Source organism: Henckelia pumila, chromosome 3 (genome assembly GCF_033568475.1).
Source record: "Henckelia pumila isolate YLH828 chromosome 3, ASM3356847v2, whole genome shotgun sequence".
NCBI classification, from domain to species: Eukaryota; Viridiplantae; Streptophyta; class Magnoliopsida; order Lamiales; family Gesneriaceae; genus Henckelia; species Henckelia pumila.
In genome coordinates, this window is record NC_133122.1 from 24,013,952 (window position 1) to 24,041,350 (window position 27,399).

The window sequence follows — 27,399 nt, forward strand, 5'->3', positions numbered from 1 at the left end:
GATGAATGCATAGCAGAAACATAAAACATAAGCCACATAGTCAAAAGCAAAATCAATCAACAAGACACAAGTTCCTCATGCTAGAACAAGTGTAGATGCAATATGTGATTTGAAAGGGAAAACTCGAGAACCAACTGTCCCGAGTATGCTATCCCGCTACGATGACTGCTTTTACCTTTCGATGCCGTAGATCCAACTCCGGACAAGCTACAACAAAAGATTATATCAACAACTATACAACCTAAACAACAAACAACGGTTTAAGGAAATCTCTTTACCGTTTGTCGTCCAACTCTAGACGAACTATGCTGCTAACACAGGGCTCGACAAACTTCAACGAATCTGTACGAATACAAGAGTTGATCAACAACAATGATCACTCACAAGCCAAAGCTTCAATCAATACGAAAATGGTTCGGAATCTCCAAAACTCAAACCGACGGCATAACGGCTGTAAACTGAACAAACCGGAAACGCAGACAGCAGTTCAATACCGATATAACTTCATATCAATGCCCAAAACAACAATATCAAAGCAAACCCATCAATCTCAAAATCCAAGTTTTCGAAAATGGCTTCCAAAAATCATAACAAATCCGAACGTCGCTCTAATTCAAAACCGACAGATAATAAACGATCAGAACTCTGTCAAGAACAACATACTCGAATATCAAACGATTCTAACAACATCCAAAAACTAGAATGTATCCGATCGTAGAAGAACTTACAATATAACAGAGCTCTCACTGCAGTGATCGATAATCTGCCTTCAGAAATAAATTCCAACGGTTGGATCGAGCTCGGACTGGATTCTGAAAGCTTGGAGGCTCAAAGAATCGTCTTCAATGGTGGTTCACGCCCAAGGGAGAAGATGAGGAGAAATGAAGACTAGTCTCAAGTGTAGATAATATATTAAACTCCAAAATTGCGTTTTAGTCCCTGAAATTTCCAAAATTTGCAAAAAGGACCCTGATCAAAATTAAGTCGGCTCGTGAACTCTGTAATCTCCGATTAACTCAAATAAACTCTTTTAAAATAAAAATGGTGCGTTACAATATCAATTACTATTTTTACTGATCTTTTTTAGTTAGAAATGCATGCAATTATAATTTTGGAAGAAGAGGAAATTTGTCTGAACACTTAAATTACCAAAACAGTTCTTCTAAAGGGTGAAAAAATCATAATATAGTAAAGACATAATTAATGATTATGGGGAAGTTCAAATCTTTTAAGTCCTGCAGCTTCTCAAGTTTCATGCATGCTTCAATCGTTTTTTTTTTTTGCAAGGATAATTATTTTTTTCCCAACAATCCTACTATCAAAAACTCCACTCTTTGCAATTAATATATGAGAATCGAACATGTGACATTGACTTTGATACCAACAGTAAGATCGAACATTTGTAATTTTAATAAAATTTATATCTTGTAGTAATTGTATAATTCGAATTTTTTAAATCATTATAATCAGTTTAAACACTACATTTCGATAAATCTTCTAGTTGAGTTAATGATTGTTTCCCAATAGTTTCCAATATTTATTCGTTGATAAAATTTTAAAATTAAAAGAGATCAAAACTAGAGATACCAATTTGCGTTCGGTCCAACTCTCCCCAAGAAAAAGTTGGGTTGGATTTTAGCAACTCATTGAGGATGGGTAAAAATGGGTTAGTCCATTTAGATTATGAGTTAAGACGAGTTGAGGTGGCTGGGTTGGATTGGGTTGAGTTGGGATGGGTTGTCATTTGTTTTTAAAAATTAAAATTTTACCAAATCACAAGTTTCACAAATTAGAATGACAAACTAACTTACGTTCGTAAGGAAAATTATGAACAAGATGAATGTAGAGTGTTCTTCTTTAATTCCTATGTTGAATTCCTCAAAATGTGATGTTTTTGACAAAAAGAAAAAGTGATAATTCATTCAGATGATTGTTATTTATTTCACCAAAACCGAAAATATGTCTAAAAGATACTTTTTAATTGAACGGTTATTAAAAAACTTGAAAAAAACATGCACTATTTCGCAAAACAGTACTACAAGTCTACAAGGCACATAGGCGCCTCCCGCATGCCTGGGCGAATGCCCAAAAAGTAGCACAGGCGCGGGGAAGCCAAACATAGGCAGTAGGAGCTAGGGCCTAGGGACGTTGGGGTATTTCAAGTTAGTGTCCTTGTGCCTCCCTTTTTTTCCCTATTCCTTTTTCTTTTCTTTTTTCGGACTTTTCTTTGATTAATTTCAATTCATTGAACACAAAAAATTTCAACAATCCTCCACATAAATGAAATAATGCATGAATGCACGTGATGTCAAAAGAGAGTTTACATGGAAAGTCTTGAAGTTCTTAGTAGTTTGTATAAAACTAGACAATAGTACCTACACAACGAATTCCCTTAATTTCTAATTGTTTTATCGAGTTGTGTTCGTTTTGGTCATGGAACACATATCTTGGCTTTATAAATTAATGTTTCTTTGAAGTCACTCGTCCTCACACTTACATATATAGGTGGTCCCATTTTAAGAGTATATCCTACCATACTCCGCCTTTTCTGAGCAAGAAACATTAAAGTTCAAACATTAACCTCACTATATTGGTAGGTTACCATACTCTTCGTCCTAGGAATGAGTTGGAAAAAATTTCCGAGTAGTGTTCTATCAATTTTTCATAAATTTATTTCTCGTAAATTTATATTTAAGCGTGTCTGCTTATAAGTAACGTTAAACTTGGACTCACGAGTTCTATCCTCAATTTGAATTTTAAGTGAAAAGCTTGTATAATATTCATTTAAGAAATCAAAAGTTTGGACAAAATTTTAAAGAAAATATTTTATTGGTTATAAAAATTTTTGAAAGTGGATATGAATTACGATAGTATAATAAGAAAATACACATATTTATTAAAATAAATTTTATGATTTTTTTATTAATTTAAATATTATAGTATTTTTATAATTTTAGAGGTGTATTTTTGGTATTTTAAAAAATTGACCATAACACCAAAGTTAGTTACTACTTTAGGTTAGGGGTGTGCAAACGAAGCGAGCCGATTTGTGAGCTTTACGAGCTCGCTCGATAAATATTTGATTCGTATTCGAGCTTATCGAACTCGAGCCGAATTCGAACATGTTTGAACTTTTTTTCGAGTCGAGCTCGAGCCAAAATTATTCTGTTCGATAGTTCGCGAATAGTTCGCGATCTTTAATATTTAATTAATATAATATAATAAATATTATATAATAAATATATATACATTTTGAACCTTTTCGAACATTTCGAGCTTTTCGAACCATAATATCCGAGCAATAGTTCACTAATTGGTTCGAATGTTTCAAGCCGAACTCGAACTTCATTTCGAGCCGAGCTCGAGCCAAAATATTTGAAAATTATCGAGTTTCGAATTGATCTTGAACTCGAATATACTCTTATCAAGCCGAATTCGAGCCTTAAAATTTATCATTATTTGGCTCGATTTGATTCGTTTGCACCCCTACTCTAGGTGATTCAAATTCAATAAGATAGTACATAAAAGTATGGATTACAGCTTAATAAAAAAAGAACGTATTAGTGTCCATACTTGTACAATCTATTTGTTTTACACAAGCACATTGTTTTAAAAAAAAATTAGAAATTAAATTTTTCTGATTTTTATCCCAAAAATACAGAATCAACAATAATGTGGGTTGAGTTGATTCTATTAATTGGATAAAAATTTAGTATTTGAAAATAAGGGTATTTAGATATTGTAAAAAATAATCATGACATTATTTCCTCTCTGTTAGATTCAACTTTACTATATGGATTCTAAAATAGACCATTACACTATTTGTCCCTATCATGGGCTCGACTTTAGAAGGGAAAATAAATTTTTTGGTCCCGTAACTTTAACCTCTTTGGGTTTAGGTCCATTAACTTTTCCGATTTGGGTTTTGGTACACTAACTTTGCATTTTTAGTGTTTTTTGGTCCAACTGCATACGCCAGCTTCTGATTAGTCCACGTCATCAGCCATGAACCAATTAGAAATTGACACGTCTGCAGTTGGACCAAAAACTGAAAATGCAAAGTTAGTATACCAAAACTCAAATCGAAAAAGTTAATGGACCAAAACCCAAATGAGTTAAAGTTAATGGACCAAAAAACTTATTTTTCCACTTTAAAATAGAGTTATTTTCACCAATCACCCCTGTGAAATATTGTAAATGCACACTTCTCCCCTATGAAATTTTAATAGGTATCTTCAACCCTGACCTTTTAAAAAATTAGCACACTCGCCCCTTAAGATGAGTGATTGTTGAGCACGCGCCCCTCATGCGACTGGACAAAGATTTTGATATTTTTTTTTGCACCAAATACCCCTGTGAAATATTAAAAATGCATATTTGACCCCTGTAAAAATAATTTTTAAATCTATTCAACCCATAATACACAATTTTTATTAAAATTTAATTATAAAATATTTATCAAACACTTTTCGTTTTATTAATTTTATTTTTAATTTTAAATTTATTATGATTATATAATTGTTTTCAAAAAAATATTATTATTTTATCTTGTTATCATATTTTATTAAATTTTCTTCTTGTTTCCAACTTATCCATTAAAAATGCATTCATAAACGAGATTTAAATACCTAAAAGTACCAAAATATTATCAAAATGATAAGTGAATGATAACTATCAAACATTTTTAATTTTATTTATTTCTATTTTTAATTTTTAATTTATAATTTATAATTAATTTATTTTTTAAAAAAATTATTAGTTTATCTCGTTATCATTATTTTATCAAATTACTTCGTGTTTTCAACTTTTCCATTAAACATGATTCATAAATAAGGATTTAAATATCTAAAAATACCAAAATATTGAACCAAATTATAAGTTAATGAATGTTACTTTTTTGATTTAGAATTATATAAGCATGTTATTTTTTTATTATTTATTATAAATTGTGCAATGCATATTCTCGAAAATTTAAATTTGGTTCATGATATAGTCCTAAATCGAAAAAAACAATATGTTTGAACTTAACAGTTTAGTTCAATATTTTGGTACTTGAAATTATTTAAATATTTTTTTATGAATGCATGTTTAATGAAAAAGTTGAAAATACAAAATGAATTTAATAAAATAATGATAACAGGATAAATTAATAATATTTTTTAGAAAATAATTAATTAATTACAATGCATTTAAAATAAAAAAAAATAAAAATTAATATAACAAATAATCTTTTCTAAATATTTATAATTGGATTTTATTAAAAATTGTGTATTATGGATTGAATAGATTTAAAAATTATTTTCACAGGGGTCAAATATGCATTTTTAATATTTCACAGGGATATTTGGTGCAAAAAATATCAAAATCTTTTCCCAGTCGCATGAGGGGCGCGTGCGCAACAATCACTCATCTGAAGGGGCAAGTGTGCTAATTTTTTAAAAGGTCAGGGTTGAAGATGCCTATTAATATTTCATATGTGAGAAGTGCGCATTTTCAATATTTCACAGGAGTGGTTGGTGCAAATAACTCCTTTAAAATATAGTATAAGATATTTGAAAGGGAAAATCGCATATATTACCCTTGTGAAATCCCGGGTTTGCTGATAACCCCCTATGAAAGTTTTTCAAGGTAATAACCCCATGAAATTCTAGATATGTAGCAAGAAAACTTTTACAGCTAAAAAATGACGAAAATACCCCTACTTAAAAAAATAATTAAATTAATTTTTTTATAATTTTATATTTAATTGAATAAAATAATCAAATTTTAGTTAAATAACTATGAAACTTATATATAATTATTTTTTATTAATATTTTCATTTATTTAAACATGGGTATTTTCGTCATTTTTTTGTTATTTTTAGCAGAAAAGGGTGTGCATGATACATATATACAATCACAGAGAGTTATTAGCTTAAAAAACTTTCATAAGGGGGGTTACACGCGGGTAATATATGCGATTTCCCCTATTTGAAATGGTAAATCAATTGTTCGTTGTTTACTTTTTGAAAAGGAAATGGATGAAACAATTTACAATCATGGAATGTTTTGAATTCTTATGCCCCGTCAAGAAACCATAAATTTTCTCCCATCAAGACGCTTACCCTTCGCAATCAATTGATCAAAATTCTAAAAAACATGAAATACGTCGAATCGTAAAGCCTAAAGGTTAAGTTTCAAGCTTTTACAATTTAAACAATATTAATAACTTAAAATATTTATTATAATTTTAATTATTTTAAGTCAAACCGCAAATAAAATCCGGATAAAATTACCATAAAATTAAGGTTAAATGGATATTTCAAGTTTTTAAAATATATATATATATTTATAAAAACATTTCATTGAAAAAATTAAATGAAAATTTTTGTTTAAAATATTTGTGTAATCAAACTTATAAAGTGTTAACTTAAGCGAGGTTAACCCTGCTTATACGAGCTTTTTTAGAGCATTGTAAGCAGTAACTAAAAGCATTAGAAAGGGTTTTTTTTTATATTTAATTAAAAAAAAATTAAATTACAAAACTAATTTGAAACAGGGGCGTTTGCAAATATACTGCAAAACGCCCCTACTAACAGCGGACGCTGAAATTTAAAATTTCAGCGTCGGCTGCTCTGCTCAAACATGGGGGACTTGGAAGTCCCCCATGTGCATTCCTTATCTTTTTTTAAAAAAATTAATTATTTAATTAATAATATTTTATAAAAATAGTATTTATTTAGTATTAGTATAATAATTTTTTCCCAAAAATATAAAGTTTAATTTTAATTTTTGAATTTTATGACTACGTTGAAAAATTAAAAAAAAAAAAAAAGCAAAACAAAAAATATACAGTTAAAAACATTAGATTGACCAAATAAATTTATTTTGATCCAATATATTTATAAAAACATTAGTTAACTTAAATAACATATTTTCATTAAATTTATTAATTTTATATTATATTTTTAAAATATAAATTATATTTTTAATTTAAATTTTAGTTAGCATAGTCATATATTTATTTTAATTCGTTTGGATTTGTGAAGGTTCCTCGGTTCTCTGGATAAACCTAGAAGAGTTAATTCAGATCTATTCGGGCCGAATTGATACAAAAATGCTAGGTTTTCGTCCTTGAATACTATCTATATATAGTCATTTTTACATCAATTTGGTCCGAATAGATCTGAATTAACTTTTCTAAGTTTATCCAGAGAATCGAGGAACCTCCACAAATCCAAATAAATTAAAATAAATATATGACTATGCTAACTAAAATTTAAGTTAAAAATAAAATTTATTCCATCCGTCCCATTTATATTGTCAACGTTTCCTTTTTTGTTTGTCCCAAATATATAGTCATACACCATATTTAGTAATTTTTTTTTTCACTTTTTTACTAATATACCCCTATTAACTACACCTTGAAAATTGTGCAATCATTTTTTAATACATTAAATAGGGATAAAATAGGAAGTTTATATAAAATTTACTTTCCCAATAAATTTTTCTTAATTTGTGTGAAAACTAAAACAAGATAACATATATGGGACGAAGGGAGTATATTATAAAAATATAATATAAAATAAATTTAATGAAAATATGTTATTTAGGTTAACTAATGTTTTTTAAATATATCTGATCAAAATAAATTTATTTAATCAATCTAATTTTTTTAACTGTAAATTTTTTTGGTTTTTTAAAAATATTTCAACGTGGTCATCAAATTTGAAAATTAAAATTAAAATTTAGATTTTTGAGAAAAAATTATCATACTAATACTAAATAAATAATACTTTTATAAAATATTATTAATTACATAATTAATTTTAAAAAACATTTCCTCTCAAAATTTTTTTAAAAAAAAAAATTGTTAACTAATGCTTTTATAAATATAGCTGATCAAAATAAATTTATTTAATCAATCTAATTTTTTTAACTAATTTTTAAAAAAAATTAACGTAGTCATCAAATTCAAAAACTAAAATTAAAATTTAGATTTTTAGGAAAAAATTATTATACTAATACTAAATGAATACTATTTTTATAAAATATTATTAATTAAATAATTATTTTTTTTAAAAAAAAAAGAAGAAAAGGAATGCACATGGGGACTGGCAGCGTTCGCTGCTCAAAGTAGCGGACGCTGGAATTTTCCAGCGTCCACTGTTAGCAGGGGCGTTTTGCAGTATATTTGCAAACGCCTTGATTCAAATTACTTTTGTAATTTAAACTTTTTTTAAAATTAAATATAAAAAAACCCGCACTAGAAATCAAATTTTTACGAAGAAAAAACCCAAAAACTTTTTTATAAAAACAATCTAAAAAACTAATTTAATTTGTTTGCTGACCACGCAGATGAAATTTAATATAAATTACACCACGCCTTCAATGAGGTGTACTAGTTGGTAGAGTAAGTACTTCGCCAGAGTTCGAGAGTTTAATTTTCCCTACCAATATTTTATTGGACTAGCCTATCGCACAGAGCTTACCTAGTGTTGTTTACCTGACTAGCATAGTTTGCAGGATATTGAGTTAGTCCGGATGTTTACCCTGTACGTACAACGAAAGATAGCGATAGAATGTTTCCATCTCATTAATATTGTGTATATATATATATATATAGAGAAGTGTTAGGGTGCAGGGGAGCTTGGGCGCCAGCTGAGCTGGCAGCCTAATTGGGGCCCACATAATTTTTCTTTTTTTTATTTGTATTTTTTTTTTTAATTTTTTATTTAAAAAAATATGGGCCCAAAGCAATCGTCTTCTTCTCAATCCTCTCCCTTCCAATCTTCAAATCTGCCGCCGCTGCCCTTCCAAGCCCGACCACCGCCGCCCATGAACCAGCACCTCCTCCACCGCCCCAACCCGCACCTCCACCTCTGCCACCAGTCGAAGCACCACACCCGCCGCTGAACCAGCACCTCCTCCACCGCCCCAACCCGCACCTCCACCTCTGCCACCAGTCGAAGCACCACAGCCGCCGCTGAACCAGCACCTCCTCCGCCGGTTGAAGCACCATGCCCGCCGCCACACCAGCACCTACACCTTTGGTACCACCTGAACCAACACCTCCTCCCCGCCCCAACTAGCACCACCACCGAGACCTCCACCTCAGCTGACACCCCAATCCCGACACCGAAGGCGACTGACCACCTCATGCCCGACCACGCCTTGCCGACCACTCCCAACCACGCCAGTCCGAGCACCATCACCACCACGAATCACCCCGGCCAGCCACCCGTCACCACAAATCACCCTGGCGGCTCGATTTTGAAAAGGGGAATGTGCGAACGATGAATGAATTCCAGAGAAGGAAGAAAGACGATTGATAAATTGGGCCTAAATTTGGGCCCAAATTTTTTTTTAAAAAAATAAAAAATAATAATAATAAATGATGGGGCGCCAGCTGGGCTGCCAGCTCAGCTGGCGCCCAAGTTCCCCTGCACCCATAGGGTATGGGTGCAGGGTAACATTTATATATATATATATATATAAATATAAATATATATATATATATATATATATATTATATATATATATATATATATGAGTTTTGATATTATGGACAACCACCATGGGCACTACATGGGCAACAGCTGATGTGACAATCACTGATTGGATGTACAAGGTGCCAGGTCAGCTGTTGCCCATGGTGGTTGCCCATAATATCAAAACTCATATATATATATATATATATATATATATATATAGAGTTTCGATCACATGGGCAACCACCATGAACAATTACGTGAATTAACTACTGCCTATGGACCATAAAATATATAGAAAACCATTACTAGGAAACCAACCGTAATTTAATATATATATATATATATATATATATATATATAAACATGACAAGTATTAGGAAATAAAAGCGCAGTATGAATGTTAAATAATCATAATATATATAAGAATAAATACAGAGCTAGCAAAAATTAGATGATGCGCTGTTTGATCGCGTCAAGTATGAAAAATTCAACTGATAGCTAGAATGACACAATTTAATCAATCATGGTCTATAAAATAATATGCATATATAGAGCTGGCTAGGGGACGAATTAGGATAAATCAAAACCGCACAGCAATTGAAACTAAGCAGCATTATATTTTGCACATATATATATATATATCAGTTCAATCTCCATTAATGGCGAACTATCCATGGCCGTCGAATATTAATTTCGCGGACTTGGTAACGGTGAGGCCATGTTTTGACAGAGATGATCCCGAGAGAAGCATTAACGATTACGAGATATGGAAAGAACAGATGCTTTGTCTGTTAGAAGGCCAAGGCTTGTTGGGTTTCATAGACGGACATATATCAATGGATCAGGATCATAGACTTTGGAGAAGAACCGACAGGCTTATCAAGGGATGGATTTTAGGTTCGTTGGCGAATGATCATGATTCGCTTGCTGCGGTGGCGAGATTGGGTAGTTCCAGGGAAGTTTGGCTGAGTTTGGAAAACATATTCAATAATCGAAATGCTACGGTGGATGATGAAGATGGTTTCGTGGAACTCGAACCTTATACACATAGAAATGGTCCACGGCGAGACAATGGTGCACGTAAGTCATTAATATATATTACTTGAATGTTTTTTTTTTTCTTTCTTTTTATGGCATAATAAAGAGGGATTGATGATTGAGTGTGTGAAGTTTGAATCCTACAAAAGTCTTTTAGTGTGCTTTAAGGTAGTATTTTGTAAAATTTTGTTAACGAAAAGCTGAGAAGTGTTTTTTAGAATCTCTCTCAAACACTACTTAAGACGACTGCACAGATTTGTGTTTCATGTTTATCCATTGCACAACTCAAATGTAGTAGTTGTATTTTTATTTTTATTTTTAAAAAGACTCTTAAAAATTGATTGTAACTTTGTAAGTAATGGGATAATGTGTAAGTGGATGCCAATTTTCCTTTTTAAAAATAGTTTGGGAGGAAAAGTTGACAATTCAAATCTTGCCTTGATTGTACATTCCAAGATGGGTATTATCTTGGGGTACGGATCCCATATGTTAGGTCCCACAAGACATATAGAATTTGGCAGTGTTTTATTACTTTTTGTTTTAAAAACAAGCAGATGCTCATAGTCTCATACCAACATCTGCATTTTTTTTAATTAAAAATTAAAAAACTGTAAATTGTGTGTCAACTTGGTTTTTTATTACAATATGGGCTGACGCTCATGGATCACTCACACCCTAAATTAAAACAATATATATATATATATATATATATATATATATATATTCTAATTCTTTTATTTTCTCATTTTTTTGGCTATTTTGTTCTCTCTTTCTTGTTTTGGCCTTTTGTTTTCCTACTTCGTTGTGGGAGGAAAACAATATTTTTTATGTTTCATTTTTACTCCTTTTCTTTTTCCCTCTCTTTCTACATGTTCAACTCGTCCATTTTTTCATTTGTTTTCCTTCCATTCAATTTGTTTAAAAAAAATGACGATAGTGGAGGGGAAAACTATAAGGTTTGGTTTTCTTGATTCTTTACATATTCAATTTTCTTCAGATTGTTACCTCGTTTTTACTAAATCCAAAATAAATTTACATTTTAATTATTTTTAAGTTTAAAAAATAAATATGAAACATTAGTTATAAGTAGTAAATAATATTTATTAAAAAAAGTAGTAAATAATAAATTTATTTATGAAATTGTATTTTTGTCCAATGACTAGGATAGTTATTGAGTATAAATTACAAATGTTGGATCTCGGATCTCTATCGTGCCCAAAACGCAGCGGAAGTTTAAATTTAATTTTGACGTTCAAAATTTTCTTGGACACTCGTATGGTTTAAATAAATGTACGTAGGATGTTTCAAAAATTTTACCTATCAATCCAAATAGATTGATGATGGCTCCAACTATTTCGAAACAATTTCGAAAATAGCTCTTGTTGTAAATCCCTATGAACAATCAACTGGATTTTTCCTCCTTTCTTCAAATCAGGTCCACGACCGAATTTCCTGTTCCTCTTCTAATTCCCACTTAAAAGAAGAAGAAATTTAACGAAGATAAAAGAAGATGACTGGCCGAAGAGAGCAGAAAGTTGAAGCCGAAGAGAAAAGTAGTAGTCTCGCCTTTTTTTTCTTCCGATAGCTTCTACTATCTATATTGTCTCACCCCCAATCAATATGAAATATTGATTGGGATTGAGTAAATGAGTTGCCCTTTTTTAAAAAAAAAAAATCATAATAATATAATATATTATTATAAACATAAGGTCCCACGTTCATAAATATATATATATATATATTATATATATCCATATATATATATCGTATATATATATATCGTATATATATATATATATCTATATATATGCATTTATATATATATTGTGTGAGTTCTTAAATCCAAGTCCAACTCGGAAAAATTAATTAAATCCTTTTAATTAATTTTGCTCTCAAAATTTCTACAAGCCTTTATAAACCATTTATAAAGTTTATCTATCGATCCAGTCAAATTTGTTTAACATAAATTCAACTCTTTGAATTTATTATCTCAACGGGAACAGGAAAACCAGTACTTGTGTAACCCTCAATGGTTCAGGGATACAGCTAGCTGTGGGTCCAGGCTTACCCTTATTAGCCTCATTCTATGCATCAACTCCTTGATCATAAAATGTCAGAACTCATTTCTGATTTAACCCATCGAATCATGGTAAGAGCGTTAAGTAGCACCGCTCCATGATTCCCTAGGTATCACTGATAATGCCTGCAAGAACTAGTCGATTATGGTTAACGTACAGTACAGTCCCTTCATCTCATATATCCCGATCGAAACTGCAACCATTGGTTCATCGAGGGTTGCATGTGAATTTCGATAACGATGTGATGTCTTTGAGAATACATAGTGGCATCGCATGTGTAACTTGGTAAACACTTTACTCTACTACACATCTTACACTCTGGCCAGAGATTCCATGCACTATTATCTCATTTTATCACATAGGATATCCACACCCATAGGTGAGCGGTGAATCCCCGACTACAATGCACTGGCTCCTACATGTATCGCAACTGTACCCAACCTCGCCACCTGATGACCCTCATGGAGTCGGTAAACAAGTCAAAGTAAAGTCCTAGCATGTAGAGCCTCAGTGTTGTTCCGGGTCGTAAGGACTAATGGTGTAAAATCATAATCACGGACTTATCCACTCGATGAATGATAACCACTTGGGAAGTCCGAGGGAGGGTAGTTCAATGAACTCATCGTATGAGCACCAATCTGTATGATTGAACATCTCTATGTCCATACCAATGAAACGTGGTACACATCATCACAGATTCTAGTCTCGAGCTCGAGCGATCCTTATCCTTATTTTGGACGGCTCAATCGACTAGGAACTTGATTTAGAATATACAGTAATTAATAATATGGGTTTCATGATTGTCATTGCATGTACAACCTCATATCTTACTATAGTATATTCAAGGTCTTTATCTATGCAACTTGCATGAGTATACAGATAAAGAAAATGCCAAATAAAAGATTAATTATATTAAAATAAAGATTGTTATTACACTTGAGTCAATAAAATCCCTGACCAACATTTGGCTTACAGGGCATCTACTCTAACAATCTCCCACTTGCCCTAAAGCCAACTACTCATTAGTTTTAATCTCATTGTTTCGCGATGCTTCTCAAACAATGGTCCTGGCAAGGGCTTTGTTAGTGGATCAGCAACATTATCTATAGAGGCAACTCTCTCGATTGATATGTCTCCTCTTCCCACAATCTCCCGAATGATGTGGAATTTCCTCAGTATGTGTTTGGATCGCTGATGAGACCTTGGTTCCTTTGCCTGAGCAATGGCACCAGTGTTGTCACAGTACACCGGGACTGGATCAACTCCATTTGGAATAACGCCCAACTCTTGGACAAAATTCCTCATCCAAACTGCCTCTTTGGCTGCAGCAGATGTTGCTATGTATTCGGCCTCAGTGGTGGAATCCGCAACTGTTTCTTGCTTGGAACTCTTTCAAGAGACAACAGCACCATTAAGTATGAATACAAAACCAGAAGTCGATTTCGAATCATCCACGTCACATTGGAAGCTAGAATCAGTATAGCCTTCCAATTTTAATTCTCCACCCCCATAAACCATGAACAAATTCTTAGTCCTTCTTAAGTACTTAAGAATATCTTTCACGACTTTCCAATGCAATGGACCAGGGTTAGCCTGATATCTGCTTGCAACACTCAGTGCATATGCTATATCAGGACGCGTTGATATCATACCATACATGATACTACCAATTGCTAATGCATAGGGAACATGTGTCATCATCTCTATCTCTTCATCAATCTTAGGGCACATTGATTTAGATAGAGTAACATCATGACACATTGGTAAGTATCCTCTCTTGGACTCTTCCATAGAGAATCTTTTAAGTATGGTATCAATATACGTGACTTGGGTGAGCCCCAACATCCTTTTCGATCTATCTCTATAGATTTGTATTCCCAATACATAGGATGCTTCACCCATGTCTTTCATGGAGAATTTACTTGCTAACCATACTTTATTTGATTGCAATAATCCTATATCATTCCCAATGAGGATGATATCATCAACATAAAGTACTAGAAATGTCACTGCATTCCCACTAACTTTCTTGTACACACATGGTTCCTCAGGATTTTTAACAAAACCAAAATCTTTGATAGTGTTATCAAATCTGAGATTCCAACTCCTAGATGTCTGCTTGAGACCGTAGATCGATCTCTGAAGTTTGCATACCTTATGCTCACTTCCCACTGATGTGAAACCCTCGGGTTGAGACATATAGATTTCTTCTTTAATGTCTCAATTGAGGAATGCTGTTTTCACATCCATCTGCCATATTTCATAGTCATACCATGCAGCTATGGCTAGCAATATTCTAATTGACTTGAACATAGCAACTGGTGAAAAGGTTTCCTCATAGTCAACTCCTTGTCTTTGATTATAGCCTTTTGCCACTAGTCTTGCTTTGAAGGTCAATACCTTCCCATCCGCCCCAAGTTTTCTCTTGTAAATCCATTTGCATCCTATGGGAACAATTCCCTCAGGTGGATCTACTAAAGTCCATACTTGGTTCGAATACATGGAGTCTATTTCGGACTGCATAGCTTCAAGCCATTTAGATGATTTAGCATCAGATATTGCTTCTTTGAAGTTTCGTGGATCACATCCATCGCTAGGCTCATCATGGCCTTGTTCATGAAGAAGCGTATATCTTGCAGGCGGTCTGATTATTATTCAGACCTTCTAGGTATGTGTGATTCAACTACTTGCTGTTGGAGATTGGGTTCAACTTCTACAGTCGTGGGTGTATCTCGAATTTCCTCGAGTTCTATCATTTTGCCTTTTCTATATAATAGAAACTTCTTCTCCAAGAAGGTGAAATTTCTAGAAACAAACACATTTGTTTCTTTTGGATGATAGAAATAATATCCAACAGAGTTCTTTGGACATCCCACGAAGTAGCACAAAATAGATCTACTATCCAATTTGTCTTCCACTGTCTGCTTCACGTAAGCAGGACATCCCCATATTCTCAGATAAGAATATTTGGGAACCTTTCCCATCCATATCTCATATGGTGTTTTATCCACTGCCTTTGTATGGACATTATTCAACAACATTGCCGCAGTTTCAAGCGCAAATCCCCAAAACGATCTAGGCAATTTAGTGAATCCCATCATAGATCGAACCATGTCCATCAAAGTTCGATTTCGACGTTCAGAAACACCATTCAATTGTGGTGTTCCTGGTAGCGTTCACTGTGAGAGAATATCATTCTCTTTAAAATAGCCCAAAAATTCAGTACTCAAGTATTCTCCACCTCGATCAGATCGGAGTGTTTTAATACTTTTACCCAATTGTTTCTCTACTTCACATCTGAATTCTTTGAACTTTTCAAATGCTTCAGACTTGTATTTCATCAAATACACATATCCATACCTCGAAAAATCATCAGTAAAGGTAATGAAGTAGGACTGCCCATATTTAGTGCTAACATTTAGCGGGCCACATATGTTTGTGTGGATCAAATCCAAAAGACCATGTGTACGTTCTACATTCTCATTAAAGGGAGTCTTGATCATTTTTCCTTTCAGACAAGATTTACAAGTAGGTAGAGAGTTTATATCTGACATGTCGAACATGCCCCCTCCCACTAACTTGTGCATCCTTCTTTGAAAAATATGACCTAGTCTAGCGTGCCATATATGTGCAGGGTTTTGACTATCTTGTCTTCTTTTGTTTGTTGTTATTGTTTGGACATTGTTTAATGGAATATCTTTTAATTTTAAGTTATAGAGATCATTTTGTAATTCACCAGTTCCAATCAAACATTCATTCTTATATATAGTGCAAACACCTTTTGCAAAAATACAAGAATAACCATCTCTATCAAGCATAGAAATAGAAATATTATTTTTAACCAAATACAAAACATCTCTCAAAAGCAACTTAAAATCATTGTTTAATATTAAAATAAGATCTCCTTTGGCCTTGGCAGCAACCCTTGCTCCATTTCCAAGTCTTAGAAAGGTCTCACCTTCTCTAAGTTTCTTGCTTCTTGTCATCACCTGCAAATCATTGCATAGATGAGAACCACATCCAGTATCCAATACCCAAGAAGAAGAATTCATTGAGATATTAATTTCAATATAAAACATACCATGGCTAGAACGCTTCTGGGCAAGATATTCAGTGCAATTACGCCTCCAATGTCCAGGCTTGTTGCAATGAAAACAGACTTGTTCTGATTTATTTGGCCTTTTGGGCCCTTGAGCAGGTTTCTTGTATGGCTTCTTATTAGGCTTGTTCTTAACTGCAGGGGCAGAACGCTTCTTTTCCTTGTTTTGGGCTCCCTTTTTCGTCCCAGACGACGAGCCCAAAAGCAGAACAGGCTTTTCTTTCTTGATTGTGGCCTCATAATTAACAAGCATATTGACCAACTCTTCAAGGGTGGCCTCTATCTTGTTCATATTAAAATTAACCACAAATCCGTCGAACGAAGAAGGTAAAGACAACAAGAGAATATCAGTCGAGAGCTCATGAGGCATAACCACATCGAGTTTCACTAATTTCTCAACTAACCCAATCATCCTAACACCATGCTCATGGACTGAAGCCCCTTCTCGCAAGCGTGTAGTCATGAGTTCTTTCACAGTTGCGTGTCTTTCTGATCGAGTTTGAACACTGTATAACTCTTTCAGATGAAAGTGAATGTCAGCAGCATTCGCAGCATCCTCGAACCGCCTTTGCAGTTCATTCGACATAGAAGCCAGGATGTAGCTCTTAGCTTGGAGATCATGGTCCCACCATTTTTCAAACTTGGCTAACTCAGTCTCACTGATGTTAGGAGCTGCTTCCTTCGGTGGCTTCTTTTCAAGCACATACGCAATCCTTTCAGAGTTTAGAACAATCTTTAGATTTCTTAGCCAGTCTTGATAATTAGGTCCGGTTAGCTTGTTTTGTTCGAGAATAGCAGAAAGTGGATTGCGTGTCGACATCTTAAACATACTGAAATTGAAAACAGATAATCGTTACTAATAATTTTAAAATAATTATAAGATATAAAATATGGACTTTAATTTTATAAATTTCCTCCCACTATTTTGACATTTTCACCACCCTCTGATAAAAACGGGAAATCGTATTTCCTTAGTGAGCACGTAGAGTCCAATCTAGACAACTATGATCCCGAATAATATCAGCCAATCATAATTTCTAAAAGGTAGAGCCCAATTGCATCCCTATGCAACCTCTACGTGTTTCGTCTCACTCTTGATAAGGACCCAATAATATGACGTCGTTTATCTTCGAGTGTCAAGCTGACCCATCAATGTTGAATCGTAGTAGACGGTCGCCATGAGTTCCCTCAATAATATGAGCCGAAGTCATGGGAGTTCCACCCAATTCACATCACCTATGTCAGTGAAAGTCACAGCTTTCCGGCGTCCAAGTCTCCCCAATAATATGAGCCAGACACTGACCGCGGGTAGCGTTCATCATGCAAACACCGTTGATGGAAGACAAGAATAAATTAAACTCTTTTAATTTTTACTTTTATGGCTTGATATAAATTTTGAATCATATTCAAAATGAGGGATTTTAATTTTGAAATTGTCTCATCATTTTATTTAAAAACGTGTGCCATGATTTTGTATGTTTGTCGGATTCATGCAACTATATTATCGAATAATATACATACATGCATATTACTATATATCGCATATATCATAATATGACAATTAAATAAGGATGATCGATTGCCAATACTATTTGATCCATGCGAGCCAAACATGGATCAAGGTCCAAATCCTAGGTAAATGCAGGGATGCAAATGCAACTTATTACATAAGCTTCCAATATTTTGCATGTTGTCATCTTGATCATCGGGCCCACCATCTTCCAATCTTGATCTCCCACTATTACAAATATTTACATTTAAATAGCCATGACACATAATGGATACATATCAAAGGGTGGGAACGAGCCATAAACCAGGCTCACTTTAATTTTATCAAATAAAATTATACAAGTTGAGACATGAAAAATATCCTAACATACACCTAGCACATTGGTCATGGCTCTCGATCATCCATCATGCATATAATATCACATATTATATAACTCATCAATTTCATGTATCTTGTAATTTTATCACTAACCGCCACAATTATTAAATAAATTAAAAAATTAAATAAACTCCTTTATTTATTTTCTAATTAATTCAATAATAATTGATTTTCTTGTAAAACCCTTTTACTATAAATAATTAAAATCACATTCTAATTATTTATTTCATAAAAAATATTTTATAAAATCGCATCGGATCCGAAACTCTTTTCGAAAAATATGTATATGTGTAAGGTTGCCCGAAACATTTTCAGACTCACCCCTACACCTATTGACCGAACACTGCCCGAATAATTCGAACAGTCAGCAATTGGGCAATTGCCCAATTGCTATTTCGGCAATCATTCTTTGCATTAAATGCAAAGCATGATTACTATTATTATTTTATTATATATATGTATATATCTATATATGTTTATATATACATATCATAATGCATATATATACACATATCTATATATAATAATATATATAATAACAATATATATATATATATATATATATCTATATATGTATATATATCATAATAAATATATACACATATCTATACATATATAAGATAATAATAATATATATCCATATATATATTATTATAATATATATCTATATACGTACATATATATATATATCGTAATATATATATACATACATATATCTATATATTTTATAATATATATCTATATACGTACATATATATATATCGTAATATATATATACATACATATATCTATATATATATTTTAAATTCTATAAAAATAAATTTTATGGTGTAGCGATTTTGAAATATTTTCTTATGCAGTTAGAAATTAAAAATACGCAACATGAAATAAACCATACGATATAAAGAACTTGGCTCTGATACCATTGTTGGATCTCGAATCTCTATCGTGCCCAAAATGCAGCGAAAGTTTAAATTTAATTTTGACGTTCAAAATTTTCTTGGACACTCGTATGGTTTAAATAAATGTGCGTAGGATGTTTCAAAAATTTTACCTATCAATCTAAATAGATTGATGATGACTCCAACTATTTCGAAACAATTTCGAAAATAGCTCTTGTTGTAAATCCCTACGAACAATCAACTGAATTTTTCCTCCTTTCTTCAAATCAGGTCCACGACCGAATTTCCTGTTCCTCTTCTAATTCCCACTTAAAAGAAGAAGAAATTTAACGAAGAGAAAAGAAGATGACCGGCCGAAGAGAGCAGAAAGTTGAAGCCGAAGAAAAAAGCAGTAGTCTCGCCTTTTTTTTTCTTCTGATAGCTTTTACTATCTATATTGCCTCACCCCCAATCAATAAGAAATATTGATTGGGGTGGAGTAAATGACTTGTCTGGGAGACAACTCATTTACTCCCCCTTTTTTTTTAAAAAAAAATCATAATAATATAATATATTTTTATAAACATAAGGTCCCACGTCCATAAATATATATATTATATATATCTATATATATATATATATATATATGAATTTATATATATATTGTGTGAGTTCTTAAATCCAAATCCAACTCGGAAAAATTAATTAAAACCCTTTTAATTAATTTTGCTCTCAAAATTTAGCCTTTATAAACCATTTATAAAGTTTATCTATCGATCCAGTCAAATTTTTTTAACATAAATTCAACTCTTTGAATTTATTATCTCAACGGGAACAGGAAAACCAGTACTTGTGTAACCCTCAATGGTTCAACTCCTTGATCATAAAATGTTAGAACTCATTTCTGATTTAACCCATCAAATCATGGTAAGAGCGTTAAGTAGCATCGCCCCATGATTCCCTAGGTATCACTGATAGTGCCTGCAAGAACCAGTCGATTATGGTTAACGTACAGTACAGTCCCTTCATCTCATATATCCCGATCGAAACTGCAACCATTGGTTCATCGAGGGTTGCATGTGAATTTCGATAACGATGTGATGTCTTTGAAAATACATAGTGGCATCGCATGTGTAACTTGGTAAACACTTTACTCTACTACACATCTTACACTCTGGCCAGAGATTCCATGCACTATTATCTCATTTTATCACATAGGATATCCACACCCATAGGTGAGCGGTGAATCCCCGACTACAATGCACTGGCTCCTACACGTCGCAACTGTACCCAACCTCGCCACCTGACGACCCTCATGGAGTCGGTGAACGAGTCAAAGTAAAGTCCTAGCATGTAGAGCCTCAGTGTTGTTTCGGGTCATAAGGACTAATAGTGTACAACCATAACCACGGACTTATCCACTCGATGAATGATAACCACTTGGGAAGTCCGAGGGAGGGTAGTTCAGTGAACTCATCGTATGAGCACCAATCTGTATGATTGAACATCTCTATGTCCATACCAATGAAACGTGGTACACATCATCACAGATTCTAGTCTTGAGCTCGAGCGATCCTTATCCTTATTTTGGACGGCTCAATCGGCTAGGAACTTGATTTAGAATATATAGTAATTAATAATATGTGTTTCATGATTGCCATCACATGTACAACCTCATATCTTACTATAGTATATTTAAGGTCTTTATCTATGCAACTTGCATTAGTATAAAGATAAAGAAAATGTCAAATAAAAAATTAATTATATTAAAATAAAGATTGTTATTACACTTGAGTCAATAAAATTCCTGACCAACATTTGGCTTACAGGGCATCTACTCTAACAACAACCACATAGAAAAGTCGCATAAAGGAAATTGTTATTTTCAAATATATATATCAAAGTTCTAATAACCCGAAACTTTCATGGATTACTTTCAATTAGGCTTTACATGCAAGTCCACGATACACAATCATTCATATATATGCCCAATGATTTATCAAGAATCGAACAAATATTGTGTTTATTCAATATATATCCATTTCGATGCATGCACGATTTAGTTTCATTTCATTATTGGCATGTTCAACCTACCTAATTAAGGTTATTACCCTAACAAAAGATTTAACGACCTATGATTTGTCATGTCAACCCTATAATATTAATTATACATATGTATTGAGATGTGAACTCTTGAATGACCTGCCGCTTGGACATATAATATACTAGCTTAATTAGCTTGTTCGAATTTGCAGGTTATAATAAGGATTACACCAGGTACTTGTCGTTGCGTAGGGCCATAACAAGAGCCGATTGGGGTAAAGCAAGGAAACTGCTGGACGAAGATGAGGGGGCAAGAAAGACCATTATCAGCGAAATTGATGAGACAGCTTTGCTGGTGGCCGTGACTGTAGGTAAAAAGTCGAATGACTTTGTGAAAGAGCTGTTAGATTCAATGCCGGATGAGGCACTGGCGATAAAAAACTCATACGGGAACACTGCTTTACACCGGGCTGCAATGATCGGAAATAGAGAAACTGCGGCCATGTTACTAGCTAGAAATCCCGAATTGATATATATTAAAAATAAACAGGATTATTTACCAGTTCATATAGCCGCGACTTATTGCCATAAAGGGATGCTCGATTATTTGATAGGCATCCACGAGATACATGCTGCGGATGAGCCAAGATCTGATAGAAGCCCTTTTGTTGGACCGCTGGGAGCTTCTCTATTATTGGGAGTCATAGTTTCTCAATACATTGGTGAGTATTTAATTATTATAAAAGTCGTTGATTTATATATTGACAATCACGGAAAATTCTATGCTCGCAAACGGTCTGCCAAAATCAACGGTCTCAGATGATGTGCAGATCAATTGATTTGATCTGCAGTTCAATATGGGCCATTGATCTGCCCTTGGGTAGCCAACCCTAAGGGCATCATAGACAGACCCCACAATCACATTGTCTGTGTATATATATTATTAATTAAATGAGTAAATGTATTTATAATAATTAATTTACTTAATGGCAGATGTGGCCCTATATTTGGTGCAAAAGTACCCGGACTTGGCAAAATTGAAAAATCAATCTGGTACTGATGCATTGTATGAGTTAGCAAGGTCAGCTTCTGTGTTCGAAAGTGGAGCGAATTTCAGTTGGTTGAACAAATGGATATACTCCAGTAAGTTTTTCTTTTTACCCTTTTTCCATATTTTAATTAAGAACTTTTAGGTTGTGCTTGGATAAAAATATTTCAAATTCATGGATTTCGATTAGTATTTTAGTGTTAATAATTAAACATAGAGAAATTTTAAATTCATAACTTAGTTATTTACATGTTAGTTAATTAGATAAATTAAAATGGATCCAAATGACCACTTTATTGGATGAACTTAAAATACATCACAATTATCATGAATTACTATGTAAACATAAAAGAAGTAGATTTGATGTTTATGGTGTTACTTCTCTAAACAACAAAAATACATTTGAATCCATGAATTTGAAATACTTCATCCAAACGCAACTTTAGGTAATCTGGATTCGACTCGTGTTCACGTTGAAAATAGTCAATTTAGTCATCTAATTTGTACAACTTATATATCAAAGTTGAGTTTTAATGCATATTGGTTTTCATCCTCGACGTCCCATATACTTCACTGGAGTTTTGACGGTATACTAGACATATATTTAATAATTTTTTATGTCATATCAATATCAGATGTCACTTCAGTAATTTATGTTATTATTTGTGGGGTATTGCGATGAAATATGACTAAAAACAAATTAAAAAAAGTTGATGCAATGAGACACAACTTTGATCAACTAGAAATTAGCTATATTTTTCTTTGCTTTCCCCCACTAAAGCATTATATATACAAATAAGGGGAAATTGCATATATCACCTCTGTGAAATCCCGAATTTGCTAAGAACTCCTTATGAAATTTTTTTAAGTTAAAACCCCCAGTGATTCAAAATTTGTAGCATACACACCCTTTCCAGTTAAAAATTGACAAAAATACCCTTACTTAAATAAATAATTAAATTAATTTTGTTTTATAATTCTATATTTAATTGAGTAAAATAATCAAATTTTATTTAAATAACTATAAAAATTATATATAATTATTTTATCATAATATTTGTCATACACGAAATATATTTTAATATTAAATTGTATTATAACATTAAGGGCATTTTAGTCATTTTTTAGCCAGAAGGGAGTGTATGCTACAGATTTAGAATCATAGGGGGCTTCTAGCTCAAAAAAAATTCATAGGGGGTTATCAGCAAACACGCGATTTCACAGGGGTGATATATGCAATTTTCCCTACAAATAATCATATGCCTCATTAGAGAGAATATTGTGAATTAATGACTGAATTAAATCTATCCCCCTTAAGTTTGATAAATGTTTTTTTTTTTTACTTTCTCTTTTATATTTTCAAGGTATTTCTTTGCCCTCGACAACTAATGCCACTGAGAATTTGCTTTCCAAGGATGGATCGACCACGAAATTCCGCTGGTTTGAGGTTTTTTATAAAAGTATGTGTCTACTTTCTTTGCAAGTTTTTTTTTTTTTTTGGTTAATTTTTTGTTTCAACTTCGAATGATAGCTAATGTTTACTTAACTCCTGTTTATCAATCATATCATTTTCACGGTTGAAAGATGCACTAGCGCAATTCTCCTAATTAGATTGAGAGTTGGCTCCATTGTGGTCCCAAGAATATTGTCAAATTTAGATATTAGTGCAATATTTTTGCTCGCTTTCCACGTTTAATTAATTTTTAAGAAAAAAAATTTGTCGAAGTGTTGACCATGTCAATAATGTTTTGTACTTATGAGCCATGTAAGAAATTCTTGTGAAAATGGTGAACATCACATTTTTTGTTATTTAACTTTAACATTTTCCAATCTTGATAATGTTGCTGGTCAGTTTACTTTCTTAGTCGAGTAATTTGAATGTTTTATCTGTCACGCCCCAGGCTCAGGCCCGCGCTTGGACGACTGTACAATGGGTACCTATAGCAACTACTTCGTATTCGTCATCGTTTTACGAAAATGATTAACTCAAGTTGCTATAGAAGTCCATTGTAGTACATTGTAACTCATTATAAACTCATTTTAAATCTTTCATTTTTTCTATTTGAAATAGGGGTATCACATTTTCTATTCTAGTATTTTTTTTTCACCAAGTACGTTCTCACCCACTACCTTTTGCCAATATGTTACAGTTCCTTTTGTGAAGAGGATCAAAGATAAGAAAGTAATGCATCAACAAGCACTTGAACTCATTAAACGCCTGTGTAAGGCCCTAGAACGTTTGCCTTCTAGTGAGGCTTCAGCTATCTATGGAAGGGCCTTATCTTTGGCTGCACAAAATAACATCCGCGAGGTTGTGGAGGTGATTTTAGATATGTTCCCGACTGCTATTAACACTACAGACACAAAAACTGAAGTCACTATATTTCATGTCGCCGCAAGAGCACGCTCAGAAAATGTTTTCAATCTCCTCCATCAGATGAAGGAGGGAAAACATTTTTTTTACGACTGCATCGACTCCTACGATAACAATTATATGCACATGTGTGGAGAACAAGCCCCTACTCATAAGCTCAATCTTGTTTCTGGTGCAGCTTTACAAATGCAACGTGAACTACATTGGTTTAAGGTACATATATATATAATACATCCATCGGAAAAATTGCTTTTTTGGTCTTGTATGTTTGTCACTTTGTGATTTCGGTCCTCTACATTTTTAGATTTTAGTTTTAGTCTCGTATCTTTATTTTTTTGGCAATTTTAGTTCTTTTTCCGATGTTGCGCTGATGTGGCATCAATGCAGTGCTGAAGTGGAGCTGACGTGTACAGTGTCACATTAGCATTTTCGAAGAAAAAGAACCGAAATTGCCAAAAATGGGAACATGCAGGACTAAAACTGAAATATGAAAACATAGAGGACCAAAATCACAAAATGACAAAGACATAGGATCAAAATTGCAGTTTTCTCAACATCCATCACACCATTTTAAATTAATCTTCCACGCATTTTAATTTAATCATCCAAGTAGACCAAATTAGTTTTATAGCTAATCCTAATAAAATTTTAATTTGAGGGTAGTCTTTTCCCTAATGCATGGTTTGCTACCTTATGTAGCACACATTTTTTTTTTTTTTTTTTTTTGTGCTGACAAATTCATCACCATTGGTATAGGAAATGGAAAAATTTGTCACCCCTTCTCGTAGGACATCGCCAAACAAAGAAGGAAAAACTCCTCAGATGTTGTTTACCGAGAAGCACCAAGAGTTGAAATCACAAGGGGAGAAATGGATGAAAGACACTGCAACATCATGTACCATTGCTGCTGCATTGATTGCTACAGTCGTGTTTGCTGCACCCTTTACAGTGCCGGGTGGAGTTCGTAATGAAAATGGCATACCGATTTTCGTGAAAAACGCTTGGTTCATTATTTTTGCCATATCAGACTCTGTTTCTTTGTTCTCATCCGCCACATCCCTGCTCATGTTCCTATCCATCCTCACTTCTCGTTACGCAGAAGAAGATTTTTTGTATGATTTACCGACGAGATTATGCATCGGCTTGCTAACCCTCTTCACTTCTATTATATCCATGATGGTTGCCTTTAGTTCAGCTATATATATCACACTGAGACACAAATCTAAGTTGTTTCTGATACCAGTGGCCGTATTGGCTTTCTTCCCCGTGGCATCCTTCGTGTTCTCGCAATTCCCCCTCCTCATAGCTGCAATGCATTCAACATATGCGCCAGGAATTTTTCGGAAGATCAAGAGCTCTCGCAAACTATATTAGAAACAAGAAACAAGAAAACCATTCCTTCGATTCTCACATTAATTTTATGTATTTAAAAGTAATTGTGTGTCTGTTCCCATGCATGGAATTAACTTTCTACGGATTGATTTTAATAATTGGAAGGATGTAATCCATTGAAAATTTTCTATACGGACGGATATAAACAGGATTTCGAGTTGTGGCAAACTTTTAATATCTTTATTTGCTTGGCAACTGCTTGTTAGGTAGCATAAGTTTTGAGTCTTTTGACTGTAATAAAAGCTAGCTGATCAAATAGACCAAGGATAAAATTAGCTATTTTTTTTTTCATTTCCTCACATCATAATTGGTATTTGGACCCTCGTCTCGTGGGTTTTAGTTTCCTCAAAACTAGAAATGTGTTTTTGCTTCATCCTTCATTTTGTATGTAAATTAAATTTCATGTAATAAAGTTAAGATGATGCTAAATGGCTAGAATCTGACCAGCTAAAATGAACTTTCTTTTTGTAATTTTGGGTAAATTTTGAGGATGTTTTGGTAATATAACATTTTTTGTGACAATAATATCTTTTTCACCTATTATTATATTTAAATTTAAAATTTTATCTCTTAAAAGCATTAATTGATTGCCACAAATTTTCAATGCAATAATGAAAAACAGAGTTCAGATCATAGCTCAAAAAACCTCTGCTATTGTTTTGACACTGTCTCGAAGTTGCTGCAATGGTGTAGCAAGTTCTGCTCTTAGATGTATTTGCTCATTTGATTTGTCTCCGGGGATGAAGCAACTTGACAGAGCTGCAACTTGGTATCTGAGTCAATCGATTCTTCCCATCTGTACCTCTTCTGCAAAATAGATAAGAAAGTATTCAAATATTAATGTGTAAATATTAACAAGGCATGTTACTGTCAATCTATTTCTTCTACTATAAAAGTATGAATGGTGGGCAAAGTTTTTGCATTGTGAATCTATTACTACTATAAAAGTATGAATATAGGGGCAAAGTTTTACATTGTGTATATACATATTTACCTTTTTATTCTATATAAAGAGGATAATAATGGGGGTTATATTTGTAAAATTACAAAAAAAAGATAGGGACAAAGATGTAAAATGCACAACA

At 33.1% G+C, this 27,399-nt stretch overlaps 1 protein-coding gene and 1 long non-coding RNA gene across 2 annotated transcripts; one reads left to right on the plus strand and one right to left on the minus strand.

The window, feature by feature from the left end:
* Positions 1–206: 206 nt before the first annotated feature.
* On the minus strand, positions 207–12,072 carry LOC140891960 (uncharacterized). The gene is made up of 3 exons (XR_012152681.1): positions 11,829–12,072; positions 729–939; positions 207–342 (listed from the first exon to the last, which is right to left on the minus strand). It is a non-coding gene; the product is annotated as an uncharacterized lncRNA (long non-coding RNA).
* LOC140891959 (uncharacterized) lies at positions 9,882–26,471 on the plus strand. Its single transcript, XM_073300678.1, has 6 exons — positions 9,882–10,553; positions 21,713–22,222; positions 22,494–22,643; positions 23,913–24,008; positions 24,699–25,135; positions 25,679–26,471. Exons 1-6 carry the CDS (start codon positions 10,133–10,135, stop codon positions 26,294–26,296), a joined length of 2,232 nt encoding a protein of 743 aa, XP_073156779.1. The 5' UTR covers positions 9,882–10,132; the 3' UTR covers positions 26,297–26,471.
* The last annotated feature ends 928 nt before the right edge of the window (positions 26,472–27,399 follow it).